This window comes from Megachile rotundata, chromosome 8 (genome assembly GCF_050947335.1).
Source record: "Megachile rotundata isolate GNS110a chromosome 8, iyMegRotu1, whole genome shotgun sequence".
Taxonomy (NCBI): domain Eukaryota; kingdom Metazoa; phylum Arthropoda; class Insecta; order Hymenoptera; family Megachilidae; genus Megachile; species Megachile rotundata.
The window spans coordinates 6,183,379-6,198,196 of NC_134990.1; the positions used below are offsets into that span (position 1 = coordinate 6,183,379).

A 14,818-nucleotide genomic window follows, 5' to 3' on the forward strand; every position below is an offset into this window, starting at 1 on the left:
TATTGTAAGTATGTAGCGATAACATACATGCTACCTGTACGAGATAAAAGTATGAACGAATTAATACAAGTAATTTAATATCGTAATAAAAATATTGACGTTCGTAGTGATATGTGTTATTTAAGAAGTAATACTAGAATTCGTCGTACTGTGGAACAACGCCACAAGGCAGATTACCGATCACGTACAGGGTACAGCACACCCTTTGCACGCCGTAGTGGCACAGCCACACTTCGCCACATCGATTTTACCGGCTCGGTTGCACTCACACTCGGTCGACCCGTTCACTGAAGGAATGTCTCATACGCCTCTCTCCGACTCCCTTTTCCTCTCCCTTTGCCTCTCCTGACCCTACCCCTGCAAAACCTCTCCGTCACTCAGCCAGTTCTCTTTCCAACTCGGCTTGTCCATCCCTCTCCGGCCAAGCTCACCAACCTCTGCTTGCCCTCCCCCTCCGTATACTCTCCCAGCTCTCTCTCTCTCGATCTCTCTTGTCTCTCTCTCGCGCTTTCTCAATTTCTCTTTCTCTCCTCCCTGTCTGTTGTGATCGTGGGGCGGTAGCGCCGCCGCGGGGAGATGGAAGTTGCACCTTTTGCCGCATCTCGGAATCTCGCGCGTTGCTCATTTGCCGTACATAGGAGAGGAGAAGAGAGAGAGAGAGAGGGAGAGAGAGTAACCAAGAAAGAGAGAAAGAGAAACCTCCGCTAGGTAGAGTAGTATGCGAACGGTACGGTGGTCAGACAGTTTCAGTTCCGTTTCGATTAGGCGAGACTACGCCGGGATTTTTGGCTTGCGAGTGGCCCCGTGAAACGTACGCGTAATGCCGTTTATCGTGGCCATTGACGGCACTCGGTGCTGTTGCTGCTGTTGCTGCTTACCCGGCATGCCGACCGCACGCCACTTTTGTAAGCGGAACCGCACGGTCGTGGAGGACACGAAGTGAATCGACTTCGTGAGTGCGTCTTTTTTTTTTCTCGAACAGGGATAACTTATGTACGACTGTCGTTGTTTCGATCGTGTTCGGTTATCGCGACTGTATAGTATGATCGCGGCACGGTCCGATCGTCAGGGATAAAGAGGAGTGCATCGTTAAATCCGCATGTCCCGATTCACTAGGTTCGTACATATTACTAGTACTTCCTATGTTATAATCTTCCTGCGAATGCTTACGCACGCTCACGCAAGCGCACACCGCACGAAGCTGTCTTAAAGGCAAATCGCCGCCGGAGAAACGATTCCCGGCCCTCTAGCCCAGTTCCGGGCACAGACATTGATCCATCGATAAGGAAGTTCTCTGTCTTATTTGGATTTCTAGCATTTTCACTGAAACGCGAAAATCGTACGAAACAGCTTTCCGAACGATGAAACATTGCTTCGAGGCTTGTTATTTTTCTGGTTGATGACAACCGAGCGGACAGGTGTTTCACGTAACAGCAGATACGGAATGTACAAGCTTTATAACCTAAAATTTGTCGTTTCTTTACACATGTCACTTACGTTTCCATCTTTGAACGTTTGCTCGTGTCAGACAACTCTGTTTGAGATAAATGCTTAGAATAATCTGTATTTCCGTAAATGCTACACATAGTTCTAATTTTTTACTTCATTTGTTGATGTGCAGTTTATTGGATGAGCTGATAAAATATATATTTCAACTTTTTATTTTAATATTAGCATTTATAAGTTGCCGTATTGTGGTGAAAATTTGATTATAGGTTATAAATTATTAGTATTTGTGTACGCACGTTATGCATACACGTGTATTTTTAAAAGAGTAATAAAACAGAATTTTATTATCGTTGCTGGAATACGATATGTTATTAACATAATTGATACATTCTATTTTTCTTACCGTTATACGTTTAATTATGTCAACATGAAGTGATATTATAAATATCCTCGATGATACAAAAATTATTTTTATTACGACTAAAATAAAAATTAAATGTATAAAAATTGGAATGCAAATGCCGCTGCAATTTTTTACCTCATTTTCGTATTCTAAGAACTTAACCTTAATATCGAAATATAAAGGAAAGATATTCTATAATATCAATATTCGTAAGATATACATGTCACGTATCGATACAGCTTTAATTATATTATAACCTGATGCCGTTATAAGTAGTGCAAATATATACTTAAATAAATCATATAATTTTTGTGGTAAATGAGGTGACAATTTATTTTCATGATGAATAAAATAAAAGTTAATAATACAATTTGTTAACCAACATTTATTTGATGCATCCAGAAATGGACTTTAATATAATTTGTTACTTCATAGTTATATTAAAAATAAATAATTATAATTATTAACAATTGATTTTAAACAAATATAAAATACAAATAAATAAAAATTATAAATGAAATACTTATTTTAAGATTCCCTAATGGAATTATAAAATTGTTCTTAACAACATTACAAAAAACAAAGTTGTTTTTTAAATATTTTTTAAAATGTAATTAATTTTAAATCGTTGAAAATAATATACGTTCCGCATATTATTTAAACAATCAGTATAAATAATATAAAATTGTTTCAGTACGGATTCCAATTCTTAAAAATGTATCGACAAAGGCATTGTACTGATAACACTCATCATCAGTGGTTATTCTAATCTAGACATTAATGTATAAGAAACCATAGAACAAAAGTTACATCGATAAGTCGGAGTTATGAAAGTACAATTCGTTAAACAATGAATATATGCACACTTGCATCGCTTCGTGGCAAGTGGGATGCTTTCAATCGTAAGCAGCGTGCGCACATCAGTGACAGAGCGTGGAATTTGAACGTATACACCGGCGAGCACGGCTGGCTTCCCTAGGGAAAATAGTGATGTAGGGGAAACTGACCCCACTTCTCGTTTCAATACAATCGGTGTGGAATAAGTATCCCGAATATTTGACAAGCGAATCAAATTAATTTTCAAATCTCCAAATTTACATATTTTATAATTATCAAATACCCAGATTTTTTAATTTTTTAATTTAATTTATAAATTAAATTAATTTATAAATTTATAAATTAAATTAATTTATAAATTTGAAAATTTGGCATGTTAGAAATTTTTAAAGTTTGAGCTTTTAGATATTTAGATGAGTGAAAGTTTAGAATGTGGGAAATTTAGGAAATATTTAAATTTGTAAATTTACACACTTTTCATTCTTAATATTTTCAAATTTATATATTTAGAAATTTTTTTAATTTTAATACTTTGGAATTTAAAAAAATATAGCAATTTTAATATACAATGTTCAGAATTTATTAATCTGATGTTTTAAAAATGTAGAGATTCGGAAATTTGAGTTTTTTGAAATTAAACAATTTTTAAATTTAAGGATTTTGAATATTGATAAACATAGACTTTTACACATTTGTGAATTTGGACATTTTTGATATTTGCAAATATTCAAATTTAATAATTTAGAACTTTAAGAATTTCTTAATTATTTATTTCTTTAGGGATTTTAAAAACATAATACTTTAGGGATTTAAAAAATTGAACAGTCAGTAGTTTAAGAGATTTAATATTGCGAAGGTTGAAAAGTATGAGTTATTGGAATATGAAGATTTGTAACAAATCTACGTATCTTTGCATAAATAAAAAAATGTACAGTTGTACAAAAAGAAATTTACAAATTTATAAGTGTACAAACTTTTAAAGTTAGAAATTTTGAAGTCCACAAACGTTCAAATTAATGAATGCTAAAATTTACACATTTGATCTCCCAAAATCGAAGGCAAGGTGGTAGGACAGTCTCCCCCCTACACTTGTTCTTCGCCAAAGGGAGCCTACGTTGCACCGGATTGTACGTTCCGCCTGGCAAACGCGCAAACGCGTGACCGCGTCCATGAGGACTTACCATTAATCCGGGTTCTTAACCGCGCGCGGAGTAAACGTGGCTGACACGCCGCCAATGATAATAATAAGAGTGCGTAATTTATCGTAGAGCGACGTCACAAACCGCATGACGTAGCGTGTCGTCGCGGTTATCGTTTCTCCTAATCGAAGCCAGTTTGTCTTAGCGGGCTGTGCCTCGGTCTGTACGTAGAAAAGTATGCACGATAGGAAAACCAGTTAACTAGCCGGCCTGACCAGAGTTCAGATGTGAAACAGTGAGTAAAACTGCCCCCTTGCGGACCGCGTCCGTGGTTCCCGATCCAACCACTCCTCTGCCATCGAGTTCTTACCTCCTACCCCTCTGCTCTATTCTCATTCTCTGTTTCGCTACTTCCACCCCCTCTCCATTTCCCGCCTTCCCACTTCCCGCCTCTTCTCTAGCCCCGCAACTCCCTGCCCTTCCCTCCTGCCCCTCTGTTAGGCTCCTCCATTTTGTCGTGATTCCTTTACCTCTAAACATATATCGCACATTTTATTCGTACGGTGCTATTGACATTTACCTACTAATTGTGCGCGTAACCGTGCCTATGGTTGACATACTATCTATCAGCTCAAATAGCAAATACGACTATGGGGCTCCACCATAGGCTCTCCTGGAAGGTGTCACCTCTCTTTCTTACTTTCTTGTACTGTCTTTTTTCACTCTCATTCTTTCTCTTTTCGTTTCTCGTTAAAACCTATTCCTCTTTCTTGCTTTCATTGTACTTTTTTCTTTTGCCTTATTAGTACTTTTTTTGCACTTTCAAATTTACCCTTTGATAATAAATTGAGTCCCGATACTCACGAGAAATAGCGTTTTATGCACCGGTAGAATTTTCCGAGTGTAACCTCTTCCGCAAATATCGAATTTTCATTCGCGTTACGACATCCTTTTCCGTGTTGTCTTTTTTAACGAACTTTTATCGAATTTTTCAGCGTAAATAATTTTAGCGAAAAATAGAGATTTCATTCTTTGCTCTAATATTTTGATAAGCATTACATTAATTACTTTGATACCATAATGATCTTTTATTTTACTTTGCCATGATGTTCTTTTCTGTAATAATACAAGTTAGACGAGGTTTTATATCAATATTTCCTTTTTATTTCAGATGTCTGCTGGGTCACAAATTCAGATGGCACCTCAATCAACTGTAAACTCTGGTCAGTCAGTTCATAGTCAAGACTCGAACATGAGCACTGGTAGGTTAATACATGTTAATTGTATTAGAAACAAATTAATCTTAGTTTATGTAAATTATTAGTTTGCATTTGTGGTAACTATAATCTGATTATAGGCTCATCACATAGTGATAAGGAGGTAGATCCAAATACTCCGGAAAAAGTACCGAGAACTCCTTCAGAAAGGAAAAGAAAACGTAAAGCCGATGATGGAGGTGGAGGAGTAACAGGAGGACCTATAGGAAGCAAAGGGTCTAGATCTGTTGCTGCTCTTGAAAATAAAAAAATCAACGAGTATTTTCCAAAGCACCACGTAGGCAATAGTCCCATTAGGCATGGAGGTGCTAAAAGTCCCTCCCCTCAACAGGGGTATCCTATGGTAAATATAAAATGTACAAATTGAATATAAAATATATAGTATTATGTAATTTTTATAATATAGTTATGAATACATCATGAGAACTTTCTCCTGTGCATCCTGTCTGATGTTTTGTCTAATTATTTTTTGACAGTATCCACCATCGCCTCAACAACTCCTTTCACCGCAAGTAACAACACCCAATTCTTCAGTGGCAGAATTTTCTTCACTGATGCAGCCGCCAAGACCTCATCCTCAACCTCCACCTCCTCCTCCACCAGCCTCGACACAACCTGCAGGCTCAATGGTCAGCAAGCAGGTGCAGGTAAGGCCTACCAACCTCAGTAGGACAAGCCAGGTCAGGCAAGCGAAGACTAACACCCCAAATGTAAGCAAAATTCGATAATTCCTGCAAGCATTTTATAAGAAATGACCCATAATAATTCCTTTTTAACATAGTATATTATAATTTTATTGTGACAGGTCTGATTATTTTAAATTCAATTCAAATTTATTTATAAATGCAATGTATTTAATAATTAATAATTTTGCCAAAAAAAGCAAATTGCTTATATATATTTAAAAAATTATGTTCATAGAATACAAAAATTTGAAATTAATGTTTTGTTTATTTTTTAAAGGGATAAGTGTTTAACTTTGCTGTACAGTGTTATTATGTTATTAGACAATTCATAATTAAATAATATCATTTATTTATTTACTTAGTGCATTTGTTTCATGTTATCTGGAATTAATTCAGTTATTTTAATTTCCATTTAAGAAAAGGTTTTATACTATACACTTTGAGTATTCATATTGTTTGTATATTTTAATTTTTCAGAATTACTTCTTGATGGGTATTTCTTGTCAGATGTTTGCAGTAAATTTGCAGCTAACTTCTGACTTAACTGTAGCACTGTATCCATTTGTTATCATAGGAAGCAGGCTACCTTGTAATATTACTTCTCAGTTAAAAATTTTTGTTTTGCTTCTGAGTTGTTAAAAATTATTTTATTTTATTTTTAATTCCTATAATATAAATAGGTGTGCATGTTTACCATTCTTATATTTGATTATGATTCTACTGTATTATAAAAATGCTTACATTCAATGAAATTGAATTTATAACATACAAATAATTAATTATTTTTAAACAAGAAACAGATACGAAACATACAATGTCCTATAAATCTTTATATCTACATGCATACCTTGTATCATGCATACATTTTTGGTGTTTTCCTTGCTGCCTGTATAATAGTTCTTTTTTATCTATATGTTTGAGTTTTTCTCTGTAATTTTACTTCTAACAATAAAAGACTCAGCTTTTTATAATGGAATAATACGTAGAAATGATTGTATTATAAATATTTAAGGATTAAATTTTGATCAATCTTCTGTATGAAATTGTCAAAGTGTTGCACTAAACATCTTCATCTGCATGTTACTTCTGTTTGGGCGCAGCAAGGTATCTAGTATTTTTAAACTATGCTGACAAATGCATCAGATGTTACAGTAATCTGTTTCTATTTATCATAAATATATTACTTGTATTCCAGACAGAACTTACTTGCCAGAGGATACAGGAATTCGAAACTCAAGCCTCTTCAGATTTAGAATTACGAAACAATAAAATCGATGAATTAAATAGAGTAAGTATAGAAAAAAAGACATTAAAGATAATAAATTTTCTAAATCTTTCTATCATTTTTATTTGCATGATGTTTCTTTAATAATTTCCGCCTAATTAAAATAATAAATACTCGCATTAGAGATATAGTGTATTGCATAGAATTTATTTTAATTTCTTGACTGAGTACAATTAACCAATTCATTTATACCTTTTTCAGACAACAGACGAACTTAGGCATCAAATGGCTAATCAACAAAAATTAATTGAGCAGCACAAATCCCATATAAATAAGTGTATAGATGTTGTAAAGAAATTACTGAAAGAAAAATCAAACATAGAAAAAAAAGAGGCTAGACAAAAGTGTATGCAAAATAGACTAAGGTTGGGTCAATTTGTAACTCAGAGGGTGGGTGCAACGTTTCAAGAGAATTGGACGGACGGTTATGCGTTTCAAGAATTAGCACGACGGCAAGAAGAAATTGCGACTGAACGAGAAGAAATTGATAAACAAAAAAAACTGCTACTCAAAAAGAGGCCATCAAACAGTGAAACTGGTAGGAAACGGAGTCAGCCTCAACCTTCTTTGCATAATGGCACAGAAGCTACATTCTTAAAGCCAGATGCAGTACCTGGATCTTATACGTGGCAGGAGTATTATGAAGCTGATGAAATACTCAAGGTATAAATTCTCGTTTTAAATCTCTTATTCTATTGAAATAGTACTGTCATTTAGTTATTAAAAATGGGAACCTATGTTAAGATAGTTGGCGACACAAAACATTTTCGACAAGATACAAAAACCTATTGAATTATTTTGAGACCCTTTATTATGTAAATATTACTTTCTTACGTAATCATGATGTTTGTGCGATTTTGTAGTTGAGACAAAGTGCATTGAAGAAAGAAGATGCAGACTTACAACTGGAAATGGAAAAACTCGAAAGAGAAAGGAACTTACACATCAGAGAGCTGAAACGTATTCACAACGAGGACCAATCGAGATTTAATTCTCATCCTGTATTGAATGAACGTTACCTTTTACTAATGTTGTTAGGAAAAGGTGGCTTCAGTGAGGTGCATAAGGTAAAAGAAAATTTGTAATATTAGGAAATCCTTTAATTATGGTTTAAACATTTCAATTTTTATAACTTTCTGATCATTTTCAATAGGCATTTGACTTAAAAGAGCAACGATATGTCGCTTGTAAAGTGCATCAACTAAATAAAGACTGGAAAGAGGATAAGAAAGCTAATTATATTAAGTGAGTATTCTGTACATAATATTTCGTATATAAATTATATTATAATAAAATATTTTTTTTTGGAATAATGTACTAATTGTATGTATATTATGTAAAAGCAATTTCTTTACTTTTTGATATTTTTTATACAGGCATGCGTTACGAGAGTACAATATACATAAGGCTCTTGATCATCCTCGTGTTGTGAAATTGTATGATGTGTTTGAAATTGACGCCAATTCTTTTTGTACTGTCTTGGAATATTGTGATGGCCATGATTTAGATTTTTACCTCAAGCAGGTATATTGATAAATCTTTAACAATTACTCATACATTTATCATGTTACATATATTCATCATTTGTATTTTATGAATCATTTCTTGTTTTTAGCATAAGACTATACCTGAAAGAGAAGCAAGATCTATCGTTATGCAAGTTGTATCTGCATTAAAGTACCTCAATGAAATAAAACCCCCCGTAATACATTATGATTTAAAGCCAGGTTAGTTTCTTTTAAATTGTAAATTGTGTTCCATTTTCGTTTCGTAAGATAAAAGCTGTGAATCTAAATACGTGTTACTGTAATTCCACAGGTAATATATTATTAACTGAAGGTAATGTTTGCGGAGAGATAAAAATTACAGACTTCGGATTAAGCAAAGTAATGGATGAAGAAAACTATAATCCAGACCATGGAATGGATTTAACATCTCAAGGAGCTGGTACCTACTGGTATGTATTGTCATTGAGAAGTTTTTGTACAATAATATTTCTGTTCCTACATTCTGGAATTAATTAATAATGCAATTTCTAGGTATCTTCCGCCAGAATGTTTTGTTATTGGTAAAAATCCTCCTAAAATATCGTCAAAAGTCGATGTATGGAGCGTAGGTGTTATATTTTATCAATGTCTCTACGGCAAAAAGGTACGACTAATCATTAAAACATTTTACTTAATTAGCAATTTGTATAAAATATTAATTAAGTACGATCTAAGTTGCAAAATATGTGGTTTCAGCCTTTTGGACATAATCAATCTCAAGCCACCATTTTAGAAGAAAATACAATTTTAAAAGCCACTGAAGTGCAGTTTGCAAATAAACCAACGGTTAGCAACGAAGCAAAGGTATTCATTTTTTAGCATTAATCAAAAAAAGAGAAATGCCTATTTACAGCCCGCGACAGAAAAATAGGTTTACTTGGTTTTATTTATATCACACTATCTCAATGTTAAGGATTATGGCGGGATCAAATTTGACTCTATCAAAGTTAAATCTTTATTTTTTTATTCGAAATGAAATAGCAGTATATGTTATTTGAAAAGTCATTCGTTACTATTACATGTAAAGGAACATCAGAACAAATTTTCTGTAGTTACAATTGAGACTATGATCGAATGCAGCTTGTTTTTTTTTTTTATAAAATGTGTTCATTTCTTCTAAAAGCATTGTAATAACATAAAAAATTATTTGAACCATCGGAATTGAATTCTTTCATCTGTTAAAATGACTTTCCTATACTACCATAAATATGTTTGACAAGTAATAAACACTTGTTTCTTAATTTCTTTGTATTTATTATTGTAGTATTTTTCAATTAATCTTTTTTTAATCAGAATAGTAAATGTAATTTGTAGAAGAAAAATATTTAGATCTGATGCCCTTACATTTGCAAAATAATGCACCTACAAAATTAATTTACGTTTTAATTATGAATTTATTTTTGAAGCGTTAAATAAGATTCAAGATCACTTGATGTTCTGTTAAATTACAAAACTTAGAAATAACTTATTCTGTTTAATAATGCCACAATTATAGTTTCAATGAACTCAAAGAATTCTATGATAAATGATTAGTGTGCTATACATAAAAACTCGTAGAATTATCTTTTTGTCACCGTAAGTTAAAAGTACCGAAATAAAGCGATGTATTTGTTTTTTATTTTTCCAGAGTTTCATAAGAAGTTGCCTAGCATATAGGAAAGAAGAGCGCATAGATGTATTGACATTAGCTAGACACGAATATTTACAACCTCCAGTGCCAAAACATGGCCGCCAAGCGAATAATCAACAGCAGCAGCAGCAACAACAACAGATCCAACAACAGCAACAAACGTCGTTTAGCATTGGCATGTTTAGTGGTATGAATGCGTCAAGCAGTTCGTAGTGGAAAAGAACTGAAAACAAAATCTTCAATATGCTAATACATGCCAAATCTTGAACACTGAACTGCACACCATCTCATCTTAGGAACATAGCAATTGCTATAACGAATTGTAAATACTAAAAAAAACCGGATAGTATCACCATCACCAATGCCACGATTACCACTACCACTCCACTACCACCATCACTATCACCACCACCTCTACCACACTTCTACAAGTACACTTACAGGCCGACTACATAGGACATTGCAAGAGAGATGCGAGACTGGTCGCCGCAAGTCCAGGAGCTTGCGTCTTTCTAGAAGACAAGTTACATTATTCAGCATGACAAAAAAAATGTTGTGTTCGTAAATATTCAATTGTATTATCGTTCCTTGTATCAAACAGTGGGCTGACTTGATAAATAGTGTTTAAAAAGAAAAACGAAACAAAAAATGAAAGAAACAGATAAACATGTGATAAGTCATTGTGAATTAAAAAAAAGTGAAGTTCAAATTAAGAAGAAAAGAAAACAAAAGGGATACGACGATGGAAAATTATTGCAAGTGAATTTACTCGGTGAATTAAAAAAAAAGAGAGCAACGGAAGATGATGTATCCGAGGCAAAGCGTGTCAGAGCAGTTGGAGGGACTTTGCTTTTCGCGGAGACGTTCCTCTCTTCTGAAGTTACGTATGCATGAATGAGTGTGACGAAAGATTGTTAAAACTAGCGTGCGTGTATATATTTATACTATATATATATATACTAATAAATCCGATATAATATATATATATGGTGTAAAGAAACAGGACAGCATTGACAGTGGAAAGACAACTGTGGTGGATCCTCGCATGACCTCCGTGCAGTCAAGTATTCCATGAATATTTGACTGCATATCATGTTACTTTATTCAAATATTAACATTATTACTTATATCATGACTAATAACAATTAACATACACACACGAGGAAATTTGGTTGGTTGTTCCTATTCTGAAACGAGTGGGCTTTATCTATAAACAGGATTGATTGGTCTAAGGTTTGAATGCAAAGAAAGTTCAAGAATTGCGATACTCCCAAATGAAAAAAGAAATGTATCAAAATCGTAGTTCACCACTTTACATGATCCGTGCACATGTACATTTTTGATCCAGAATTTTCCAATAGAGTTAACTCGCCTTTTTTTTCTAGAGTGGACTTCGCCGCATTATGATCTTACTTTTCTCTTTTTTTCGTGATATATATCATTCGTATAATCAGGCGTTAAAAAAATTTTAAGGTAAGAATCATGATACTATATCGACCTGATTACTATTTCTTTATTCATAATTTGTTTTATATATGTACGTTATATAGATAATTATGAAATAGAAGATTAAGTTATTTTATCAAGTGCCCTTGCTTTGTATTATAGTCGTGTCTGTCGACAAATTGCAGCTTTTGGGAGTAAGAGAGAGTTGTTAAAAATGTTGTAAGTTGTTGGTACAATGATGTGGGCACGGTATTGATCATTCAATACCAACACGATTGGCAAAGTATGGTCAGAGGAGAATACATTACAAGTCTGAACAGAGTCTACTATCAGATCCATCGCTTCTATTCTAAAAGCCAACCGTTCCTGCTTCCCTCTCCCGTTTCTCTTACGGTTTTTTCAAATTTCAAAACGTATACTTTTTCGATTCTTCCACGAGGAAGTGCTTTTTGTAAACTGTGTTGGAAGATGAAACTAGTCAGAGGCTGAGCAAATTTATTTCACTTTTTTTTCCGAGATGTATGCATAATTGTCCAAAATTTAACAACTTCCTATTTTTAAACCTATTTATAAATTATACTTTACGTGTATTCAAGAAGAATCAACATTGTAATTTAGCAAAACGTCTCCTAGGTTGCTTAGAAATTTCGCTTGAATATAACAGCTTGCGATAGTCGCGATTAGTTCTACGATATCGTTTTATTTATTATAATTTAATCGTTGCTAAAACAACAGTTGTTGCATACTATTCTTGGACAAAAGTATAAACACAAAACGTACTTTGGCCAGTAAAATTTACGAAAAACACTTCTTTTAAATGAAAAAAAGAAAAAAGTATCGTTTTTCTACGATGACGATTAAGAAATTGGACAATTAAATTACTTAATATGGAAGAAAAAGGATAAAGAAGTGAAAGAAATCATTTAACGAGCATTTATTGCATAAAATCTCGGTCTGAGATTAATTTGTAATGATAGGAAGCAAATCTATACCAAGCCATGTTTATATGTTTTGCGATAGAAACAATTTTGCATTTGTATATAATGAAAACTCCTTAAAAATGCATCGTTAATAAAATTATCAAACGCATATATCGGAAACAAATTTTTTTTCTAAAAGATCTGTTTGTTGTCTCTTTTTTTTCTCTCTCGTTTTAATGACAAAATTTGTTGCACAAAAGTCCCCAATTATTATCTGATCAGTAAATACATTGCTTGAAATTTAAAACGTATGGGTCTCATCCGTAGACCAAAAACATTAGAAAATAATATTTTTAGCTCTACGTGCTCATATAATTGTACATGTAGAGTTTGAGGTATTATTATGAATTAACAAAAAAAGAAATAATTAAAATAACAAATCTTTAATAAATAATAAATCTTTTTTATTGCCCCTACGTGTCAGCATAGTCACGATCTTCCTCATAAACAACAGGAATTGCGTCGAGGATGGTGTATGAAACGTTATAGCAATAAATTTACGTATTTGTGTATAATTTAAACTTAGTAAACTTATTAATTAAATATGAATCACGTATAACAGTGTATGCTTTCCCTACAATATTACACATGTATACCTTTTTTTTTCGACGGAAAGATATTTCAACAAAAAATTGTTTTTCCCTGTAAATAATATTGAAAAATAGTTGTCAGTTTATGTTCGAAAATCAAGTTTTGGTATTTTAGATTATTAAAAAAACTGTTCGATTCATTAAATCATTTTATTTTCATAAATCACGTGATCGCATTTACAATACGTAAAAACCATAGGTAAAATATTAATATAGTATATTCAGGTACAACCAAGTGGTAGTTTGCAAATTCCTAAATTTACGAATTTTTAAATTTCTACATTCACAATTTTCGATTTTAAAAAATTTTTACATTTCTCAAATTTTAATCACCAAATTCCTAAAGACCAAAAATTCCAGTTTTATGAATTTTGAATATTTTACAAATTTTTAAATTTCCCACATTTATATATTTTGCACAAATTGTCTAATCCTCAATTAATAAACTAAAATTTCCAAATTTCTAAGTTCCTATATTTACAGAAGTTCAAAATCTTTCAAATTCCTAAATTTAAAAATTTCTAAAATTACTAAATTTCTAAGTTTCAAATTTTGAAATCTCAAAATTCCCTAGTTTTCAAATTCTTAAGTTCCTAAATTTCCAAGGATCTGAATTTCTAAATTTTCACATACGTAAATTCTAAATTTTTAAGAACATGAGTTTCTAAATTGTTGCATACCTAAATTCCAAAATTAAAAAATTTCCTAACCCTTCATTTTGCGAAGACTCCAAATTTTTAAATTTCAAAATTTTAAATTATAGAGGGGCAATATAAATGATAACGATATAACGGATGTTCTGTTATACATATACTACAGAATATATACTACATATATACTACGTAAATATAGGTGAGATACTTTTTTTTATAATTAAAATTAAATTGTTTTAACATATAAAATTACTTGTCACTCCTAAACCGTGTACAGTAATGATCATAGCTTCCTCCAATGAAAGATGGCGTAAAGAACTTAGGATTTGGAAATTTTTACAATTTGAGATTTGAAAGTTGGTAATTTAGTAACTGGGGAATATGAGATTTTCAAATTTAGAATTTTGCAATTTTAGAAATTTTCTAATTCTTAATTTAATAATTTGGAAATTACAAAGTTTTAAATTCGTATATATTGCTATTTTCATAATACAACTTTTTCTTTTATGTCGTTCTTTTACTTAAAAAATACTCTTGGTTGTACATAAACAAATTAGCATTATTTAGTGCAACCTCTGTTGTGCATATACTGAAAGTGCTTGTTTGTTCCAGTATTAAGTAATAACATTTCTTACCGTTTAAAAATTTTATTTGCAGAAATATACAGTTTTTTTGCAAATCGTGGTAAGTACTTTACTAAAGATATGTCTATAATGAATAACTAAAGAAGGAACATGTGTGACACATGTGTAATGAAGATGCGTATTGCTACAAAAATAGTATCCAATAATATGAAAAAGATAAAAATAAATAAAATATAGTAAATGTTGATTGAACATAAATGATGCATTGTAATGTCTATAATTGTATTCATTATAAATGCAAAAATTTCAATA

General features: G+C 32.3%; 1 protein-coding gene across 24 annotated transcripts in view; it reads left to right on the top strand.

Annotated features, from left to right (window-relative positions):
• Positions 1–13,228, top strand: part of Tlk (Tousled-like kinase) — a 59,539-nt gene extending 46,311 nt beyond the window's left edge. For 18 of the 24 annotated variants that reach the window (XM_012288026.2, XM_076534600.1, XM_076534597.1 and 15 more), the window contains 13 exons: positions 5,000–5,090; positions 5,186–5,448; positions 5,582–5,815; positions 6,987–7,079; positions 7,278–7,739; positions 7,940–8,143; positions 8,230–8,321; positions 8,453–8,600; positions 8,692–8,803; positions 8,895–9,033; positions 9,116–9,227; positions 9,320–9,427; positions 10,251–13,228. In XM_012288026.2, the coding sequence (XP_012143416.1) occupies positions 5,000–5,090; positions 5,186–5,448; positions 5,582–5,815; positions 6,987–7,079; positions 7,278–7,739; positions 7,940–8,143; positions 8,230–8,321; positions 8,453–8,600; positions 8,692–8,803; positions 8,895–9,033; positions 9,116–9,227; positions 9,320–9,427; positions 10,251–10,466 (2,274 nt within the window). In that variant the 3' untranslated portion in view covers positions 10,467–13,228. Of the gene's footprint in view, positions 1–962; positions 1,117–3,850; positions 4,124–4,305; positions 4,535–4,999; positions 5,091–5,185; positions 5,449–5,581; positions 5,816–6,986; positions 7,080–7,277; positions 7,740–7,939; positions 8,144–8,229; positions 8,322–8,452; positions 8,601–8,691; positions 8,804–8,894; positions 9,034–9,115; positions 9,228–9,319; positions 9,428–10,250 lie in introns of those variants that run through there. The other 6 variants (XM_012288039.2, XM_012288037.2, XM_012288035.2 and 3 more) reach the window with 6 other exon arrangements.
• The last annotated feature ends 1,590 nt before the right edge of the window (positions 13,229–14,818 follow it).